A 20,739-nucleotide genomic window follows, 5' to 3' on the forward strand; every position below is an offset into this window, starting at 1 on the left:
AAATCAACCCCCACGTGGTCTGATGTGCCTGTAATTGTGATTGTTTGACAATAAAGAAGTACTTAATACACCCCTCCCGGAGGTATCTTGATAATATTAGGTGTTATTATTTGTCCCCTGAGACTTTAAAATGTAAGGGTAAAACTCAAATGGGAACTAGGGACAAAGTGGGCAAGTAGGTACATAGTATTACTAGTAGTACCTAAGTATTTTGTATTTACATACTTTACAATGAAAGGAATTTTTAGATACACGTTATTTTATTAATATAAAATATATGTAAGTACATCATGGCCCCCACATCCTGAAGCGGACACCCAGGCTATGGTGTTTGGCGGGCCCCCTACCTATCGCTAACGGTGAAGGCAGTGTGACGCACTGCAGTAGCGTATTCCAAATGGTGTACGCGGTAAAATTAGGTGTATTTTTAGCGATTTTTTGTATTTTTAATATGTACCTACTTACCTACGTCCAATTCAATTATGGAGTTGTTGAGTATCAGCACACAGTTAAAAATTGCATCGTACAACCAAAATTTTTAATCATTATTATCATTGAAGTCAAATAGCGCCGCAGGGGACTTTTTTACTATTAGAGCAAATTTGTGATCTGTGTTTATTTCACTTATCTGGTCAACTCGTCACGCCAGGCCCTTCATGATCCCGGGCCCCCAGGCTTGAGCCCTGTCAGTCCCCGCCTTGTGGGGGCCATGAAGTAAATACTTATACAAATGTTTTTCTTTTATGGTCCAAGTCTCAGCAATATTCCAAGCAAACTTTATTAAATTTTGATATGGCAATTGGCACTACGTTTCAATATTCTGTTCAAGCCTGTCATTGTTGCCTTTGCGATGCATATCCTCTTTTCGCATCTTCCGGCGTTGTAATGTAATAGCCAAGATAAATAAAATCGCCAATCATCGCCAGTCCTCAACGGGCGCCATAATTGAGCAGCTAAATCTACTAAATAAATAACCCTTCGTAAATACATTATAATAATTGTCAAATGTGAGGGTCGTTTCTATGAATAATTGCATGACTTTTTCCATGGCTCTCCAATCCGTTGTGGATCTTAGCTTAGCTTGATCTTGCTATAGACTAGCTTTCAACACAGTTTTTGTTTTTCCTTCGGTCAATCTATAATATGATCAACAACACGCATTGAAAGAGTAGTATGTACCTACACAGGATGTGATTTTTTCCAGACGCAATATTTGATTTCCACGGTATTGCGGTACGGCCTGCAATTAAGTATATGAATATCACCTAGGTAGAATGTACCTATGACATGACCCGGCTCACGGCTAGCTCAATAATGCTACCGGGCCGTCACTGAGGAGACTAGTGATGAATTAGGAGAGGTGGATCTCCTTTGTAGTATCACAACTTTTGAATTCCCGAATAAAACTCTCAGCTGGTGTGGTGCCGAATTTATCCAGGTACCAGAGTTCACAGTCACACAATAAGGTTAACTGTCATTGTTCCCGTAATTAAATCTCATTAAAGTATCAGTAAACTATTTATTTGTTCACTATAGGATCTCTGTGAAATCTTTCACGAATTCCCAAAAAGTCACATCTAATTCAGAGAATGTATACGCAGATATTCATTGGATATTTTTAATTCATGAAATATTTTCCCATAAGAAAGAAAATATAATTTACTCTTTGGTCACACAGTATTAGGTTTATAAAAGAATAGAATTTATTTTATTGTTGTTTATAAAGTTTATTTATGTTCACAGTATGTTTACAAATATTTATTTGTGTTTACAAACTTGTTTACAAAAGGTTTGCTTAATGTTTACAAATTTATTTACTAAAATTTGTTTTATGTTTACAAATTTATTTACCAAAACTTGTTTTATAATTATGTTTACTTAATAAAGTTTCAAAAATTTATTTTATAATCCCGAAAAGATTTGTAAAATTTATTATTACAGACTGAGTTTATTAATTTGTTTTTATAAAACAAATCCGATCGCGTAATTTATCTCGATTACGTCACCTCGTATGATGAGTAATGAAAAATAAAATTACTCCGCGAGCGCGTCACTATCGACAGATACGTAGTATTCGTGCTACGTTTTAGCGGCCGACGTCACTACCGACAGATACGTGTTATTCGCGCTACGTTTTGCCCGTCGAAGGGGACTTACTGGTACGTACGAATCGCGAATGTACTGAGAACCGTGTCTCACAACTTGGCAGTGAGGACTGCTGCTTGTTGAAGATCGCCGGTGAAGAGTGTAGAAACTAATGAATTTACGGAAAAAGGATGTCACCTTTTATACCCTCGGGATAGAGGTTTAACAGGAAACAGTCCGTAAGGGATAGCAGATGTATATCTTTCTCTCACGGGATAAATTTACGTATATCTCCCGTTCCTGGCAACTTTCTAATAGAGATATCTTCTAATTAAATCGGGTTAAATTTACTCTACCTTATTTTTACAAAATAAAGTTTCAATAGGGGTGTTTCAAGCACCCTCTAGAACAAGTCCCTTAAATACGCAGTTGCGATGACGTAAGCAAAGTAGTTGATTTTATATGATTTTTCGTGTTCGAACGAAGGGGAAAGTTTCTAGCTTTCCAACGAGGTATCGGAATAGGTATTCGGGTACTAAATAAGGGAATGGCAGTCTTTAAATTTAAAATGTCAAAACGAAAGGTTGACACCCACGTACCAGTCCTTTCCACCACTCTTGGCCTTTTTAGGCCAATAGAATTTTACTAAGTTTTAATAAAACTATTTATTCCCGCAGAAAACGTTTCATTCGATATTTACCTTCCGGACGAATATTATTACGTAGAAACTCTATAATATTATACTTAACATTTCAACTTAAATATATAAATGCTTAATCCTAACAAGATGTTAATTACAAGCGACTACAAATTTATTTAGTCTTTAATAGTGGCTTTTCCATAGTAATCTAAACGTAACCTTGAATCTATTTTTATCTGGCAACTCAACACAGCTGGGCCGTAAATTCTAGTCGAACAGAATTCAGTTAAAGTTCAAGGTCACACGTCAATTTGTATTTTTAGTTGTAGTATTTGATTCTTTTATTTACCCAAGACGCGATTAAGATTTATTATTGTTTATGGGTAGAAACCCATCTATACCAGAATCTTAAGTTTTTCCAATCGTTACTTTTACAATATTCATTATAGTCAGCGAGTTATAGCATTAATAAAATCTATAATTATAATTACGCGTCTATAAATATAGGTACGCGTTTACAGTATTTTTATAACGGTAGTTAACTTCTATCTTGTATTGATAAAATTAGTATTAAAATTCTTTATTTACAATTATACAGTATATAAATTTATAAATATTCAATTTTCTTTTTCAATTTTCATACACTTCCATTATTGCTATAAAAGTTATTGAAGCATGTACTTGCTAAATTTTACGTAAACAATCTCTCCCATAACTTATTTTCTAAGTTTAATGGAGATTTCCCGGAAATTATTTCCAAATTAGATCGCGCCCAAATCTACGCGACGTGTCATTTCGAGGCCTGTGGTCACAGCGTTCCAATTACACTTTAGCAGTCTCGACTTTCGGAGGCGAAATTTTTTTACGTAAAATTTTATTACATTTACAAAGAACAGGTTAACAACATACATTTTACTTCTTATTACTAAACGATTACGCTACTGGTTACCTGTTCATGGTCTTTTTCGACCATTTCTTCCCTGCTTCTTTCATAGTTTAGAACCATGGGACTTATATATCCTGTCTGAACCGTGTCGTGAGGTTGTCGCAAGGCTATTGAGAAGTAGAATTGACTACAAGGCTAGATTTGTATAGTTATGTCGTTAAACCATACTCTGCCACAAACACTAAAGCGTCAATTACATTGAGCTTTTTTATGAGCTGATTATTGGCAAATTTAAAAGCGGGCGGTTCAGCTACTGCGATTTCATGATTACACACAAAATTTTCCATTCGCTGATAAGCCACAAGCCAGCGAGCGATTTTGACGGAACGTAGTTCGTTTTTTTGCCGGGAGGTCGCTACGCTCCATAATAATGTTTCCATTAAACGTCAAAAAGGTAAATTTCAAAATGAGTAGTTCGTTTTTCCACCACCACGCTCTACTGCGCAGACGCGATACGCCCACAAGCCGGCGTGTAGCTTATAAAGTTGACCGGCTTTCAACTTTTCTCGGTGGAGTGTTTACAACCTGCTTATTAGCTTGTTCGATGATTACACTGGGCGAATTTACAGGCAGATTATAAATTTGCAAATAATCAGCTCGTAAAAAAGCTCAATGTAATTGACGCTTAACTGAAGGTCGGCGTTTCTGCTCGTGTCACCTACCTACATAATAAACTGTATATTTTGTGATTACGATAATTCTTATGGACGTATGGCTACTGTCTCTTACGCATTGAATACAATATTATCATTCCAAATCAATCATTTAAATTTTAAATGACAGTGTTACCAATTGCATAATTATTGTACATATGGAGTTTTCTTAAATTTGAATACTAGTGTCAAATAATAATGATCACAAACCTGTCTTTGTGCTCAGCGGCTCTGTCCCGTTGACGTCGATTCTTGAACCAGTTTGACACCTGAAAAAACATATGATTGTTACTAGACGTCAAAAAATATTAGTCAGATACAGTTTGAGATGAGAAAATAATACAACTTTCTGTAAGTATTTATTTAAACAACTAATTTACGTAAGTTACTACTTAGATACTAATCAATCTAATCATATACCTACCTACTAACAGAAGGATTTAATGGTAATTGTTGGATGTGATTGCAAAGCTATTTGACAGTAAGTAGGTACTGAGTAGATATGGTGTTTATTAAAGCGCCTGTACACGTGCATGGATTTGCTGGCAGCAGCGCTCGAAATGGAAAAGCTTACGAACCGGAGCGCTCGAAAATTTTCTGAGGATATTAATTAACATGGTTATCAAATTTTATGGGTATTTTATAAACATAAATGTACTAGATTTTTTGTAATATGGCATATCTAGCTCAGACGGTCAAAGTATTTTAACCACGAGACGGAGCGATAACTTTACAGATTCCACGAACCGGAACGGCGCTCCGGTGCGCTCCGGTCCATTTCGAGCCCTGGCTGGCAGCAATAGTGCGTATTTTAAACAATCGTGACAATAGTGACAGACAACAGTGCTGACTGTCTCTCCAATCTCATTCTTCAAGCGTAAGCGAGGTAGTGAAAATCGGTTAACCTCAAAATGAGTATAGTTCGTTTTTTTGCCGGCAGGTTGGCCACTATCGTTCTACTGCGCTGGCGCAGATCGAAAAATCTTTGCTGTAAATGAAAATTCAGAAACTTCCAAACTTTTTTGATTTATGCTTGCAAGCTTGCAACTGCAGATAATACATATTGTTTCTCCACACATTTTCTTGTTATGGCCGCGATCATACTTACTGTCAAAAGTAAATCCATGCACGTGTAAACGGGATGTTAGTCTCTACTTATCTTGATACAATTATTAATCTATCGGAAAATTGGTAACGTCATGTAAATTGAACTACAAAAACACATTTAAAGTCTTCTACGTGCTACGCTGCATGCGCTGACATGACGTTACGTCCATGCTCTTTGCGTGGTGACTTGTCATAGCAGTTACAAGTACAAATATTAGTTTATGGCAGTTACTTTTGTCTCTGGTACTATTGAGAATAATTAAAAGGGTACAAGTCCGTTATGAGGAAGCCAGGCGGGAACCGCGCTAATTGTCATTGCCGATTTTGGGCAAAATTCATGAATTCAAGAATGAAAACCTAACTATTTTCTGTTTCTCCTCCTCACAATTATAATTCTACATCAAGAACGCGTCGATTTGAATACCAATATAAATACATGCGCACGAAAGGGATGCAACGTGGGTGTTCTATTTATCCGATCGCGCAACAAAGACGCAAACTCTTTTGCACGCAAATTTATGTGTGTTCGAGAGATATAGCTTATGCGTTACAGACTGAGTGGCAGACCGACAGATAAATAAATCAAGATAAATATTATAATCTAATTATGGTGGTCAACCAAATTGTTTAGTATTTATTTACTAAGTTCGCGTCTGGCGAATGCAATATTGAAAAACGGTCGATAAAATAAGCACATATGGTCACCGGTCATCGTCACAATATGTTGCATGTAATTTTTCTGCTTTATTTTAGTCGGCCGATTTTGGATTTTCTTTGTTTTTGCTTCTATTTTTTCTCGTTAAACCGGACGACATGCAACAGGGTTGTCAAAAAACAATAATTAGGCCGTCTACGAAAAAATTACACTGGAGATGAAAATTATTCAATTCACTTTAAGGTATTTTGCGGAATTTATGTATAAACATATCCCACAAAGGTGTTGGGAAGTCGGCCTTATGACCATATTCTGATCGCTGAATGTTTGTTTGCGTTGTCAGAAAATTGTGGTGGAAATTGTACACACTTGCTTTTTCCTCCACCATCCGCCACGTTTCCACACCAACTGGTGGTAACGAACATTAGACACCCTTCACGTCATCCATCACCTTGGCGTGCATTAGAGTGTTAATACCTATATTACGATCAATCACCGATTAGAAGAAGAGCTTTTCGCTCGTTGTAAGATGCCGCAAACTTTTTGAAAGTTGCAATGGCCGACCGGTCCAACTGAGGGTCTAATATACTTAATATATTTATAAGGGATGAATATAATATATTTTCACTATGTGTGTAAGTATAAGTGTATGGTATAAAATAAACGGATACGATCAGATGCTTATAATAAATATACCTTGTGAAAATATATTTCCATGAACAGAAATCATAAGTTCAGTATGGCACACGGTTCTAAGCCTCATACGGTTTCAGTCTATGGATGGCCTCTAGGGCAGGGTTTAATTGAATTTTAATAACTAAGCAATAGCATCTGCAATTTGTATTATCAGTTCAATGAAAACAAATAAATATATGATTGACAATGTATGATGTGCATTATTTGTATGAATATCCACGGTCTAGTGCAGTGATGCACAAACCACGACCCGTACGCCGCATACGGGCGTAAATAACAATATGTAACTATTAAATTTCAAATAATAATATGTATGCCTCGTCTAGTATAAATATATTATTATTTTTCAACACTTTTACCCCACTGCGTCCCGTGAAGAATTAGAAATGGATAAATTGGCCCTTTTTTCAAATAGGTTATGTACCATTGGTCTAGTGTCTAACAGGTAGGCTCTACCTCCACCCTTCGTAACTGCTATACCTATTTAAACATGTCTATAAATAATTAATTGAATTATTATGCTCAATATGCTCAAACTTGTACTTGATATTATGAAGTAAATAAAAAACAAACAAACAAATATAGAATACTGAAATCTCATTTTGACATTTCATTTTGATTTCCATAGTAACGCACGTATATATTAATAATTTAGTTGTTAGGACCACCCCCTAGCAACCAATAATAGTGGATTGGATTACGGATTTCTTCCGAAATAACTTTTCATACAAAACAGAATTAACTGAAAATGAATTCAATTCTGCTTAAAAATGGCTAAAAGTATTAAAGGAATGCATTGGAATCGTGTTCTGATATATTCTAAAAGTTTCAAATGTCTAGCTAGTCAGGAATTTAGTTAAAAATCAATTGCAAGATTTGTACTGGACAAACAACCACCTGACAAATAAGAATACGAGCTAAGAAAAACGTGATAAAATACCTCTTCACTGTTCACATCCATTAATGCTAATAACAATATCAAGTAGAATTTAATCAATATTTTCCTAATATTGGGAGGTACGAACAATGAAGAGGGAGGGAGGGAGCATTAAAATTTAATATTACAAGATTGTATAATAAAATTGATTAATTAATACTGATCGGTGTTGTAGTTGGCAGCTTGGTACATCCCTGTAAAGAAGCGTGTTGAGTGAGAGACGCGAAGGTCCCTCCAGTGAACAGGGTGAAATCCGACACCGCGAGCCAACTTCCTGCTACACACTATGTAGGTATAATACCTACCATACGCAACACACACTAACCCCACGGTTCCAAGAACTTTTTATGACCATAATATTCACTATCCAGCGAATCATTCACAACTAGGAAAAGTTCTAAGCCCACTCGGCCCAAGATTTTTTGGTTATGTACCTACATCTAAATTGTAAGTAGGTACCTACCAATGACATTAATATGGACGAATCTGGAAAAAAAATGACACTCACTTTTTTGTCGGGTCTGCCGAATGGCATAATCTGTTCTAACGCCATTACCATGGCCCCCACAAAGGGGGGGCTGACAGGGCTCTAGCCTGGGGGCCCGGCGTGGCGAGTCAACCAAATAAGTGAGATAAAAATACATCATAAATTTGCTCTAATAGTAAAAAAAAGTTAGCGCTATTTTACTTTAATAATAAAATACCTATGTGGTTGTGCAATATTTTTTTTTGCGTCATTAATACTCTTCTCACTTCTGCAACATCTTCTTGGCTACGCTTCTAGGCGCTGTTGTCGACTAAATGGGAGGAGCTTGTTAGTTTATAATGAAAAAATGGGAGGAGCATGTTAGTTCACAGTTTTTACACGTAGTCAAGAAGATGTCGCTGATGAGCAATTGAGAACTCCATAATTCAAGTGGATGTAATATTAAAAATACACTAAATATCCTTAATTTTACCGTGAACACCATTTGGAAAACCCTACTGTAGAGTGTCACACTGTCTTTAACCTTGGCGATAGGTAGGGGGGGCGACAAAGATCCTAGCCTTGGGGTCCGCTTCAGGATGGATGTGGGGGCCATGGCCATTACAATAAAAGTGATATTGCGATAAATTCCCGATGCTTTTTGTCGGTCTGCCGAATGGCATAGTTCATATTTTAATATCAATATCGTTCGCTCGAATGAACATTGACACTAGAAACACTATTCTAACGCCATTACACTAAAGGTGATATTGCTATAAATTCCCGATGCGTGATATCGCATAATAGAATTTGTGACATTTTGTCACGTAACGTCTACCTATACCTACAATATGTGCGAATATCGCTATGCGCGAATTTACTTGCTAGCTACCGTACTGAATGCGTTGTCCATTAATAATGTCATTGGTACCTACAGTCCTACAAACTTATCTGAAGAACGGTCAAAAATGGAACTACGAATTACCATATGGACGTCATTTCGAAAACGTCATTCGGATGTCAGATTCTGTCCAGTTGTCTTGATTGGTAGTTTTTGACCGTGGCTCCCCCATCAATTCTTCAGATAAGTTTGTAGGTCTGTGACATAGTTCACAGTGAGCTGTCGAACTGGTAGGAGATGACCGTATAGCATTGAGATCAGACAATGACGCGTTGTTCGTGAAGCATTGCAGACAGAACAGAAGTATTTAAATTTTATTAGATTTAATAAGAACATTAATTTTACATTTATTGGAATCATATGGTATAATATTGATATGACTTGATACTTACGAACACTAACTTGATAACCAACTTTTGTACCATTCAGAATTTTATATAAATATCGATATGATTGTATTTCTAATTTATCTATATATTATTCTGACTTTGTCTTGTATTACGGTGGTTTTGCTTATGTATTTTTTAAGTCTGTTATTTAGACATGAATTTGATCCCAATGCTATACGGCTATCGGTTTCCGGTTTGCTTATGAACGTATCAATTGGGATGAAAAAGTACCTCATCACTGAAGATCATCTTCCAAGACCCAACTGATGGTCTTTATACAAAATGTGCCATAAAGAGCCGTACGAGAGCCCAAGTTGCTGCAATCTTCTTGAAATCGGCATTTCTGGCTCTTCGACCACACTTTCGTGTACAGCAACAATGCTTTCGCGCGAACGGGCCGAACGAACCGCCGATCCAAAATACGACAAGTCTATTATTTTTTTTCAATCAGCTTGCGAATAGCAAGCTGTTTAACATCACTATCCGTGTTTGTTCCCATATGGCATATACCATACCCCATTATTTCGTTTTTACCTCACGCGTTATACCCAGCATCATGGCCCCCACAAGGAGGGGGGGGGGCTGCCAGGGCTCTAGCCTAGGGGCCCGGGCTCAGGGGGGCCTGACGTGGCGGGTCGACCAGATAATTGAGATAAACACATCTTAAATTTCGTCTAATAGTAGACAGAAAAAGTGCTTCAGGTTTATTACCTTTTTAAAATATATGGTTGTGCAATGCATTTTTTAATTAATGTGTGTGTATACTCGACAACTCTATAATACACTGTCAAAATCTCGAACACCATTTAGAAAACGGCACCGTTGAGCGTCAGACTGCCTTTAGCCTTAGCGATAGGTAGGGGGGCTGGCAAAGATCCTGGCCTGGGGGCCATGCCCAGCATGCACCTCCCCATGCCAAGCTGTATTATTATGTACCAGACACGCCTTTACACGGCAGAAAGAAGAGAAGTTAGTAGTTCTCGTCACTGGTATACGGTGATAGAACAATAATTAATAGCCCCCTGAACAAAAACCTCTCGTCAATAACCCCCATAAATAATCCCCATATATAAAAATACCCTAAATTAATGAATTTGAAATGTCGGTACCTAGATTAAATTAATTAGGTATGTTAAAACAAATTAATAAATAAATAAAATTTGCATTAGAAGTCCGTGAAATTCTCCCACACATTTCAGTAGTGCTGGAGAACTTTTGTATCATATTTATAAATATTTTTTTTCCAACTACCAACATTTTCTGATAAAGATTTCAATATTTTAGTATGGCATTTATTTTTTCTTTCTCTCTCCATCTCTATATTAGACGATAGTAGCTATAATTTAAATATTTGTTTCCATATTTTTGTATCAAATAAATTTCCGTTTTGTAAAATTCATTTTAAAACATTTATTTGTATCCATTATTTGCTGTGTCAATGAAATTTTATTTTTATACAGGAGTTAATTTTCGGGGGTAATTAATTGTACTAAAATACTGGAAGTCTAAAATGCAAAGTTTGAGAACTACCAGAATAAGGAAATACGTTTATATTATGCTGCATCTATAAAATAATGTAGAATATTATACATCAATATCTCTTAAAGTTTTCCGTTTGGGGAACGACGAAAGCAAACAAACAAAAGCTTGAAGCCATATGTACCCCTTTGGCAAGGGATATTTTATTATGAATATTGTAGGGCGCGATCTATCTAACATTTACTTAATATTTTAAATTAATAATACGTATCCGGATAATTATTTTTGCCTGTTGTTCGAAAGTTACTAATTTAATGTAGGTATAGATAAAATAATCAATGATCTTTATTCCAGTGCCGCACCTGTGAAGTCAGTAGGTAGAGTTCGTAGCATATCGAATGCTTTAGAATTTAGATCAAGCTATACCAACAAGACACACAAAAAAAATCGTTTTTCTTAGTCTAATTTTCAGTAATATTTTTTTCTTGTTCAAAAGCAAAAAAGAGAGATAAAATGTGTTGTTAGATTTACAATAAGTTCCCATTATAATGTAAATCATTAATTTCGTCATCTTTCAATAAATTAACACTAGGCATTCTTCCTATTAAATAATATTACCCATAGCTAATGTGTGCAATCAATGTTCACGTATACCTACATGTAAAAACCGGTATTGTAAGAAAAATCTAAAAAATACGTACAGCGTAAAGTTGGATCGAAAGGTGCATATTGGGCAGAGCGCGGAAAGACCACAAAATAAACTTATGTATAACGAGGCCGACAAGAGTACGCGATGTGCTAGAGGTCGCAATGCAGATGAAAGGGCAATGTTTTGGACATGTCAATCGGCGAGTGGACAACCACTGGATAATTTCCCTCATCCAGTGGTACCCAAGAGACACTAAACGACCACAAACCCACTGAATCGACGAACTCACAAAAAATGGTGGACGTACGTGGCAGCAGAGAGTGGAATAAGCTTGGGGAGACTTTCATTAAGCAGATCGACCCCAGCTGATTATAATGATGACGATGTTTTATATAATTTATGTTTAAATAACACTACATTTGCGTTGAAGGAAACATTAAACAATGGATACAATATAACGCATTTGAAATGTATTATGAATTCATGGTCAGATTATAATATGGTGTTCACTAAGAACAATTAATGAAGTGTCATTATGATGCCATATCTTTTATCGACATGAGATATTTAATATAATATTAGAAAATAGTTTTGTAATTTTTAACATGCTATTGGTACGGTCTTAATAAAATTGGTCTCGTTTGAAAATATTAGCGATATTAGCACAATGTGATCAGCATTATTGATTACTTATTGGAATCCCGCTTAAATTTCAATGGCAAATTATGTACCGAGTAGTATTTCTGTACAGCAACACTTCATCTGTTTATTTAACTTAATCTGAAGACATGTTTGAGAGGTACCTAATGAATTATTTGTCAATTATGAATTAGATAATTAAATAATACAATTAGGTAGTTATATAGTCGTTATTTACAAATTATTAAATATATTTTAGGTATGCATGTTATATTATAGGTACCTACATACTTGGGTCTCGAGGAAAATATTAAAAAAATCGCCTGTGGAATTAAGTATGTATGTAGTTTTAAAATCCCACATATGAAATACATATTATCTGGTAAATAATTATAAAAGTTGAAGAAAAATATCATCATTTATTTATATTAATTTTTCCATACTTTCCACTTTCATAGACTTTGATAACTTTGGTCCGTAATGTATTGCGCAGATCAAAAACGTACAATATTTAAGTAGACACAACTTGAAAGGTACACGTTCTTATCAGTTTCACGAATGAATAATTTAACTTATTGGAAGAAGAAAAATATGTGACTGATGAAATAAATTCGCAATCCCTCGATTCGTGCCTGCCCCGGTATAAGGTTACACCCGCTGGGGAGTAGTGGTTATTGCAGCAGTGTATGTGAACGCATGTGTGGATATTCTTGGTGGACATGTGGTTATTGGCTGCCAACACCGTTCGACGGACGACTCACTTCAACAGTGGCAGACACAAATTAAGCACTGGCATTCTTAGCAGAAATATAATTTTATAAGTATAATTAAAAGACCATTTTGTATTATTAATTAAAAATAATTAATTATTCAAACGGTTTTAAGATTCCTCCTGATTTGCATTGGAATATTGAACCGTGTATTATTGGCCAAGCGTTTTATATAAATCTAACTATCTGTGTTTGTTGTTTTCTTGTACTTACAAAATAAATTTCAAAGCTGTCCTGCGTTGAAAAGAACATAATTTGCCAAATAGGGTAGGAAAATAAGATGGTTGATGCCATAACTATTAATATTGTTTTCACGAGAATAAAAGATATAATAAGAATTTTTTGATTTGCAATGAATAAACTTTAAAATAATGTGGGTTAGAAATTCAGTAGGTACCCAATCCCTTGAATATGTATCGACTATGTTCAGGGAACTCAGAAATAATGGAAACTGAAATACTTAACCGGTGTGGAAAAACAGGCAACCGATCTCGAGTGTGGAAGAATAGGGGATAAACTTAAAACTCATTCGACGCGGATGACACGGCTGCCGTGTCCCCGTTAAGCGGCCGATCGATCCAATTAACATGTTATTTAAATACGGCAATTAAAAAAGTAATTAAAAGGTCCGCAGCGATTGGGTTAAAGACGTGTCAAGAATACACGTTCGCATTCGTTCTGACAACTGCTCTCGTTTTATGCACTGACGCTCATTTAATATTGGTGTATGACACACACTATTGCACGTCTATAAAGTGTGGTTGATTTTTGTAGGACACTCACACATTCAAAACCCTGCGTCAAAATGTAGTGTATTGGGATATAGCCTATCGGAATTAGGTATACCTATTTATTAATCTGGTCTGTGGCTATGCGACATTTATTTTTTGTCAGATATTGTACAAATGTCAGCATGTTGATTTTCAAGCAAATCTGGTGTAAAATTCTAGCTTTTTTATGGAATATTTTAATTTGTTTGCTAAGTAGTACTGTATAAAAGTTAGATGCATATTAAAAATGCAATATCTGGCGAATGAAATACACGTTTAAAAATGAAATTATTTTGAATTAACTATTAATTATTACTTTGTGTCCATTTTTCCTGAAAAAAAGGAAGGAGTGGCAACGACACTGTTGAAATATCCAAGGGCCGCACGAACGTGGCTTGCAACAGTTGCAACAATCAGGGATCGGAAAAAGAAAATTGTTTCTTAAGTCGAAAATCATGTGATTGTTACTAATTGGCGTATGCATATAACAGCAAACTGCATTCAAGCTATTTACTGAAAATTTGCATGCATAAACCTAATTTGAATCTGTCGAATAGTGACGTTCCGTCGCTGACGTAATACGCGTCATGCCGTGGCTAATGTTACCAACTTTTAAATTTAAATTTCCCGATAATTAATTTAAAAATTTGAAATTGTAAATAGGTGTAAAAATGTGCAAACGGTACCATATAAATTTAATAATTATAAATGAATAATTACACTTTAAATAATTTATTTGTTATAAAATCATATTTATTTTATACTTCTTAATGCACAACATGATAAAGTATACCCAGTAAATATTTCCATAATATGGCAATACAGCTTCGCGGACTCATTGACAATATTACATACATCTCCATCGATCCACGATCTGTATACATTTTTACAAGCATTTAGCATCATTTAGCATCATCATGAATCCGATTATAGCACAGCGGCACGTTTCAAATCTCCTACTAAACGCTTGTTGTGATGAACTCATTTTAGACTTATATTTAAGTGACACTGACAGCTCGCGCAGATCGCCGCCATTTTAAGTTTGGTGCGAATTCCTGTACGCATCTTCGTGACGTATGCATTTTTTATGGTTTTCTTATTTGGCCGATAAACCGCTTACTGCGTTGAATGCGGTTCAAAAGTGTATGAATACGGCAGTTAGTATGTAATTTAGTTACCTGAACTGTGGTCAGCCCGGTTGATTCGGCCAGTTCTCTCTTCTCTCTGGGTGAAGGGTATGGATTATGTGTATACCAATCCCTAAGTACAGATCTAGATTTTTCCTGTAAAAAAAATGTTGAATCAATTGACAATATACCTAGGTAGATTAATAGTACAACAACAGATTCGCGTGGTATACAGGAGGGGTCTCTCCTATTCTAGAGAATATCTTATCTCAGTGGTCTCCAAACACAATAAGGATATTATGAGCTTCTTTCGGAAATTGAAATTGTCTGGTGAGCTACCTACTTATACATATTCCTTCTTTATATTTTTTATCATCGTCCTTTATCGTACCATACATAATATTATTAATATTATTATATTATCTACTTAAAATAAATTAGGACATCGGACTTCTAATAAAACATAAAAATGCGTAAGTTAATTATTTATTTATAAACAAAATAATAATTGAATAATTACAAGATAAAAAGAACTTTTTATGTAGGTACAACGTTTTTAAATTTTCTGTTGAATCATATAAACTTGACTTTGAGCTAGTTTAACGATCAAAAAAAAAATGTTCTTGATAGAAATACTGAATAAACATAGAATACTGAAATGTCATTTTGACAGTTCATATTGATTTCCATAGTAACGCACGTATATATTAATAATTTAGTTACTAGGACCCCAGACCCCTTAGCAACCAATAATAGTGTTTTACTTTTTACGGATTTCTTCCGAAATAACTTTTCATACAAAACAGAATTAACTGAAAATTAATTCAATTATACTTAAAGATGGCTAAAAGTATTAAAAGAATGCATTGGCATCGTGTTCTGATATATTCTAAAAGTTTCAAATGTCTAGCTAGTCGGGAAGTTAGTTAAAAATCGATTGCAAGATTTGTACTGGATAAACAACCACCGGACAAACAAGAATACGACCTAATAAAAACGTTGTAAAAATATCTTGAAATAAGTGTGAGTAAAAGTAATAATAATTAGTTAAAAGAATGGCATTCACATTTTTTTCAATTCTCGGTGAGTACCCTGTCACTCCCATCCGAATGCAATTATCTGTGAATCTGTTTCTATATTTACCTTGATAGTGGAAAAAGTTGATTCACATAAATAGGTAAAACAAAACAATGCCTTCATTTTGAGCGCAGTTCGAACTGTAATTGAATACTTTTCTGTTGGGACGAAAGGCCATACAGATTCTACAGTTGAGGCAACCAACTTGTTAAGCATTTCATTGAAACTTAATTCGATAAATATTTCATTTCGGAGTCAAATAATAAAATTTGAGAGGCAAATTTATAAATAATATGATAAAATATCCTACGCGAGCTACCGGTAGCTCGCGAGCGACCGTTTGGCGATCACTGACTTATCACATTAGACCAGTAATTTCATAGTCGTTTTCGAGTTTTCCATATATTACCTATATACCCAGGTGCATGTGCAGTTTTCCCAAGCCTCAATATTTTAAGGGTCTGAATTTACAAAAATGCATAATTTGTTGGCAATACGTACCTACTAGGGAATCCAATCCCGAGCCAAAATTCTGATCCCGGGATTGGCATTTTTTTCCATTATTAATATAACATTTTTATATTTACAAATAACATTGATAAAATTGGTCAAAATTAAATCGAGTATAATTTATGCTATTTAAGACATTTATTGTTAATAGTATATACGAGTACGTTCAATCTTGGAAATACATAAGTTTAATGGAGTAAATAATATTGGCATATAAATAATAATGTGAATTTAATATGAGATTGCTATTTCTGATAGTAAAGACTTTAGCGAGATTTAAAATAGTAAAGCAAATCATGGTGTACCTACTTATGGCCTTTCCGGTTTATAAATCTAATTAGTCTATGAAACTGCCGTAAAACGTATGAGATCATGGTGGAATTACTTTGTTAATAGTGCTAAGCATTGTTTTTTTTTCCAATCTTTCTCATTTTTATTAATTTATGTGAAAAAATAAAACGAATCGGCAGCTTACACATGGATATAAATCAAACTTCATTGAAACTCAGTTTATTTCTAATGTAGTTATTTGTTATTAAAAGTATTTTTTCTGTTATATTTTCGTTTATATTTTATTTTCCATAAAAATTGATAAAAAAATCAATCCCGAAAGTTTCGGGATTACGTTCCCGGGATTCAATGGTATCGAAAATAGCTCGGGATCCCGGGATTGGAATCCCTAGTACCTACCATACATAATAAATTATAACAATTTCTCTTATTTTGTTGTAACTGTCAATTCATGGTGGAACTGCATTGTATTATTGTTTAAATTAATAAAACGCATTTTTTTGTAGTACTAATTTATTGATTAAAAGTGGACTAAGTTCTATAAAAAAAATTGCGTTTTATTAATCTAATTGTCTTACAAATAATATCGATTCGCGGTTTTCTCTATTCCGCTTCGGGTGTTCGCCATGTCTATGGTTGTAGAATGTAAATAAAGCAGAAAGGCCAATAATTTAGTGAGCTACTTACTTTGCATTTTATATTTTATTCATCATTTATTTTGATTTTTGAAGGGGGGTTAAAATACCAGTTGCCCCGCCCCGGTGGTTTTCTCATGAAAGGTCTTACCTAAACCTAATACCTACATAATTTTGTAATCATTATAAAATATAAATTTCTAACCTTAAAACAATATGAGGTTTCTTCTCCATCCCAGATAGTCCTGGGCAGCGGAAACTTGCGCCGAACTCGGTATTTTCCAACTGCACCTAATGGCCGCCCTCTAAGTTTTTCTGCCTCTACGTAGTGTGCTGTGGACAATATACTTTTATTGGTAGGTACATCGCTCGAAATAGAAAATATCAACATAGAAATCTAATTTTATATGTACCTACTTATTTTATAAAAATAATTGTGTTAGATTTTTGTTATATTATGGTCTATCTAGCTCAGGCGGTTAAATTATTTTTTCCACGAGACGGAGCGATAATTTTGGGGATTTTATGAAGCGGAACGGCGCTCTGGTACGCGGGTCCATTTCGACCCCTGGGTAGGTATATTTGTAATGTATAGTTTTTTTCAATAATTATTTTATTTACATTCGATGTGGCGATAAATTAATAGGTAGGTAGGTATCTAATATACATTATTACAAGACGGAGATCACATTTTCTACTGATCTTCGGTTATTATAAACAATCGTAGGAAAGACTTGTTTATCTTCGATATATTTTTACTTTTTAACTGTCAATTCTTGGTGGAAATTCGATATATAAATTAAAATAAAACACAATTTGTAGTAGGGACATAATCCATTTGGTTTTAATAATAACCAGGACCGGTTTCGTCCAATTCAGATGGACATTATCAACTGGTACAGAATATAATATTATAATATGTACAGATTTATACTAACAAATGTTAAACGCAAAATAATTTATTGAAGAAATGAACGATAATTAAATAAAAATCTAAGAAATTCTCTATTCTTGATAATATGTGAGAATGCAGTAAACTTTTAACCAAAACCCTATCAGTAAGTGCTAAGCCCTGGGTTTGAGGAGGATGACCTCAGTACCATCGTTAAGATTTTGATACTTATTGGACCTGGAAAACGGTGGCAATATGACAAACTGGTCGCAGTCAATGCATCCAAAAATTTTATTTATTTAAAAAAAAATGTAAGTATTTTACTTAGATACCTACCTATGTCCGCGCGGCATAAGCGTGTGCCTATCTATAGCGTCGTGGGTCCTAGGTTCGAATCCTGGGTCTGGCAAGTACACATAATTATTGTTATTCAATTTGTGTATGAGTCAGACTATGGACCTAGGGATTGCAATACCGAATGAAAATATCAATACCGGTTTTTCGGTATATCGTATTGAATACCTGTATTAATACCGGTATTCGTTAAAACATAAGTACTTTTCGGTAAATATAGCTATTACAATCTCTTTAAAAATTTCATTTTATAGAAAAAACCAACCTACGTACATTTATATGGTGATGTTTAAAAATATGTATCAATTACAATATTGTACAATTATTGATGATTTTAACAAATAATTTGAATATACCTACATATTGATAAATTCAACTAAAGCGCCCAAAAAGGCTAGTTCATTAAGTGTAAATAAACACGACTGCAGGAAAATCTTCAATTCAACACGTCTTGTACAATCATCAATTTTATTATAGAATAATTGAACATTCGTCACGGATGTTTTTTAAAAATAGTATCGGTATGTTAATTTATCGAGACAATTTTATAAATGGGTATATTTAATGAATTGTGTTTTATTGTTATTCCATCACCTATGTTGGATTCAGTCAATGTTTTGCATTTTATCAGCACATAACTTATACACTCAATTGGATAAGAAATACAGTACAAATTAATGAAGAAATAACAATAAAATTCATCGTCAAAAACGTAAACGAGTGTGGTTTCTTAATACCAAAAATTTCGGTAATTTGGATTTTTAAAACCGGTATTTCGGTATTGATACATACTGGAATACCGATTTTGAAATACCGGTATTGCAAACCCTATATGGACCTAATACGTTGAGCAAGTGGCTGCCATCTATTTCTCGTAAAAACTAAATCTGTTAATACAAACCTCCACTCTGTGGAGGCTCATATGATCTTATTAGGATCGGACATGGTATGTCCAAAAAGTTGTAAAATATATTATAATTTAAACAGTTAAATTTCACAGTTGATTCTCACCTTTCAACCACAGTGCTTGAAGTTTGGAATGATTGTGTGGACTAAACGAATGGCTCTCGAGGAGTCTGTACAGTTCTTTGAAGTTCCCTCTGTGGAAGGCGACTGTGGCCTTCGCTTTGAGAACGCTCTCATTGCCGTGGAGCTTTTCGCAGGCTGGCAACGACCACAGGAACCTGCCAAGTCGTTCCACGTTGCCGGCCTGCTGTAGGACCTGTGACAAAAAAAACACGTAGAGGTCAACAACGACGATTTATTTTGAACAAAGGACTCACAAAATTTGTATAAGTAATCTCGCCGGCTACTTTTCCACCACCTGCGAAGTCCCCACGCCCGCGACCTTTCGAAAAATGATATAGGTATGTTGGTAAATAAATTACATACTACCAGCATAATAGCGCAAATAGGTTTATTATTAAATACTTATAACGTGAGAAGTTAGCAGTGACGTCCCGTGGGGGTAGGCAGATCGAGCGTCGCTTGGGGGCGGCAGTTACTTGAAAGGCGGCAAATCGAGGAGAATTATTTGGAATATATAGAAATTTAAATAACAATTTCATTTTTTTTTTAAATATTGTGGACATTATCTACAAATTATAAGTTTAAGACGTTCACAACATGACATTTAGATACAAAGAAATATAAATATAACAAGTATTACATAAAAAAGAGATAGATCAGTAGATAAATTAGATAAATTAGATAGGTACAAGGAAGTACACTGGATGAGTTAAGCAGACCCTATTTTAAGAATTTATAAAACAACGTCCACCTAAACTCATTCTCACGTAGGTGGAATATATCAACACCCGAAGCAATTTCGTTGAACATAGTTATCGCCCTCCCAATTGGCATTACCTACCAAAACAGCTACCTAAACTTAGTAACAACGAAAATATCTTTCCATTAAAAAAATCAGCTCACTGGTTTTATCGGGTTCGCGATATCTAGTTTACTTCCGTTGCCCTTCGACGTACTTGGTGGCCAGAAACGACACGTGCAGATTTGCGAATAATTAGTCTGATATTTTATTAGTAATGTATCCATACAACACATTTCTTAG

The 20,739-nt window shown here is 34.8% G+C and overlaps 1 protein-coding gene across 1 annotated transcript in view; it reads right to left on the minus strand.

Annotated features, from left to right (window-relative positions):
- Positions 1-20,739, minus strand: part of so (SIX homeobox 1 protein sine oculis) — a 58,720-nt gene that overhangs the window by 21,763 nt on the left and 16,218 nt on the right. Inside the window, exons 2-5 of the mRNA XM_085954814.1 lie at positions 19,680-19,890; positions 17,628-17,755; positions 14,961-15,065; positions 4,535-4,593 (exon numbers count right to left, since the gene is read on the minus strand). Coding sequence (XP_085810940.1) covers positions 4,535-4,593; positions 14,961-15,065; positions 17,628-17,755; positions 19,680-19,890 — 503 coding nt within the window. The remainder of the gene's footprint in view (positions 1-4,534; positions 4,594-14,960; positions 15,066-17,627; positions 17,756-19,679; positions 19,891-20,739) is intronic.

The sequence above is a fragment of the Rhyacophila brunnea genome, unplaced genomic scaffold (assembly GCF_057557595.1).
Source record: "Rhyacophila brunnea isolate RB1 unplaced genomic scaffold, BYU_Rbru_1.0 scaffold_4, whole genome shotgun sequence".
Taxonomy (NCBI): Eukaryota; Metazoa; Arthropoda; class Insecta; order Trichoptera; family Rhyacophilidae; genus Rhyacophila; species Rhyacophila brunnea.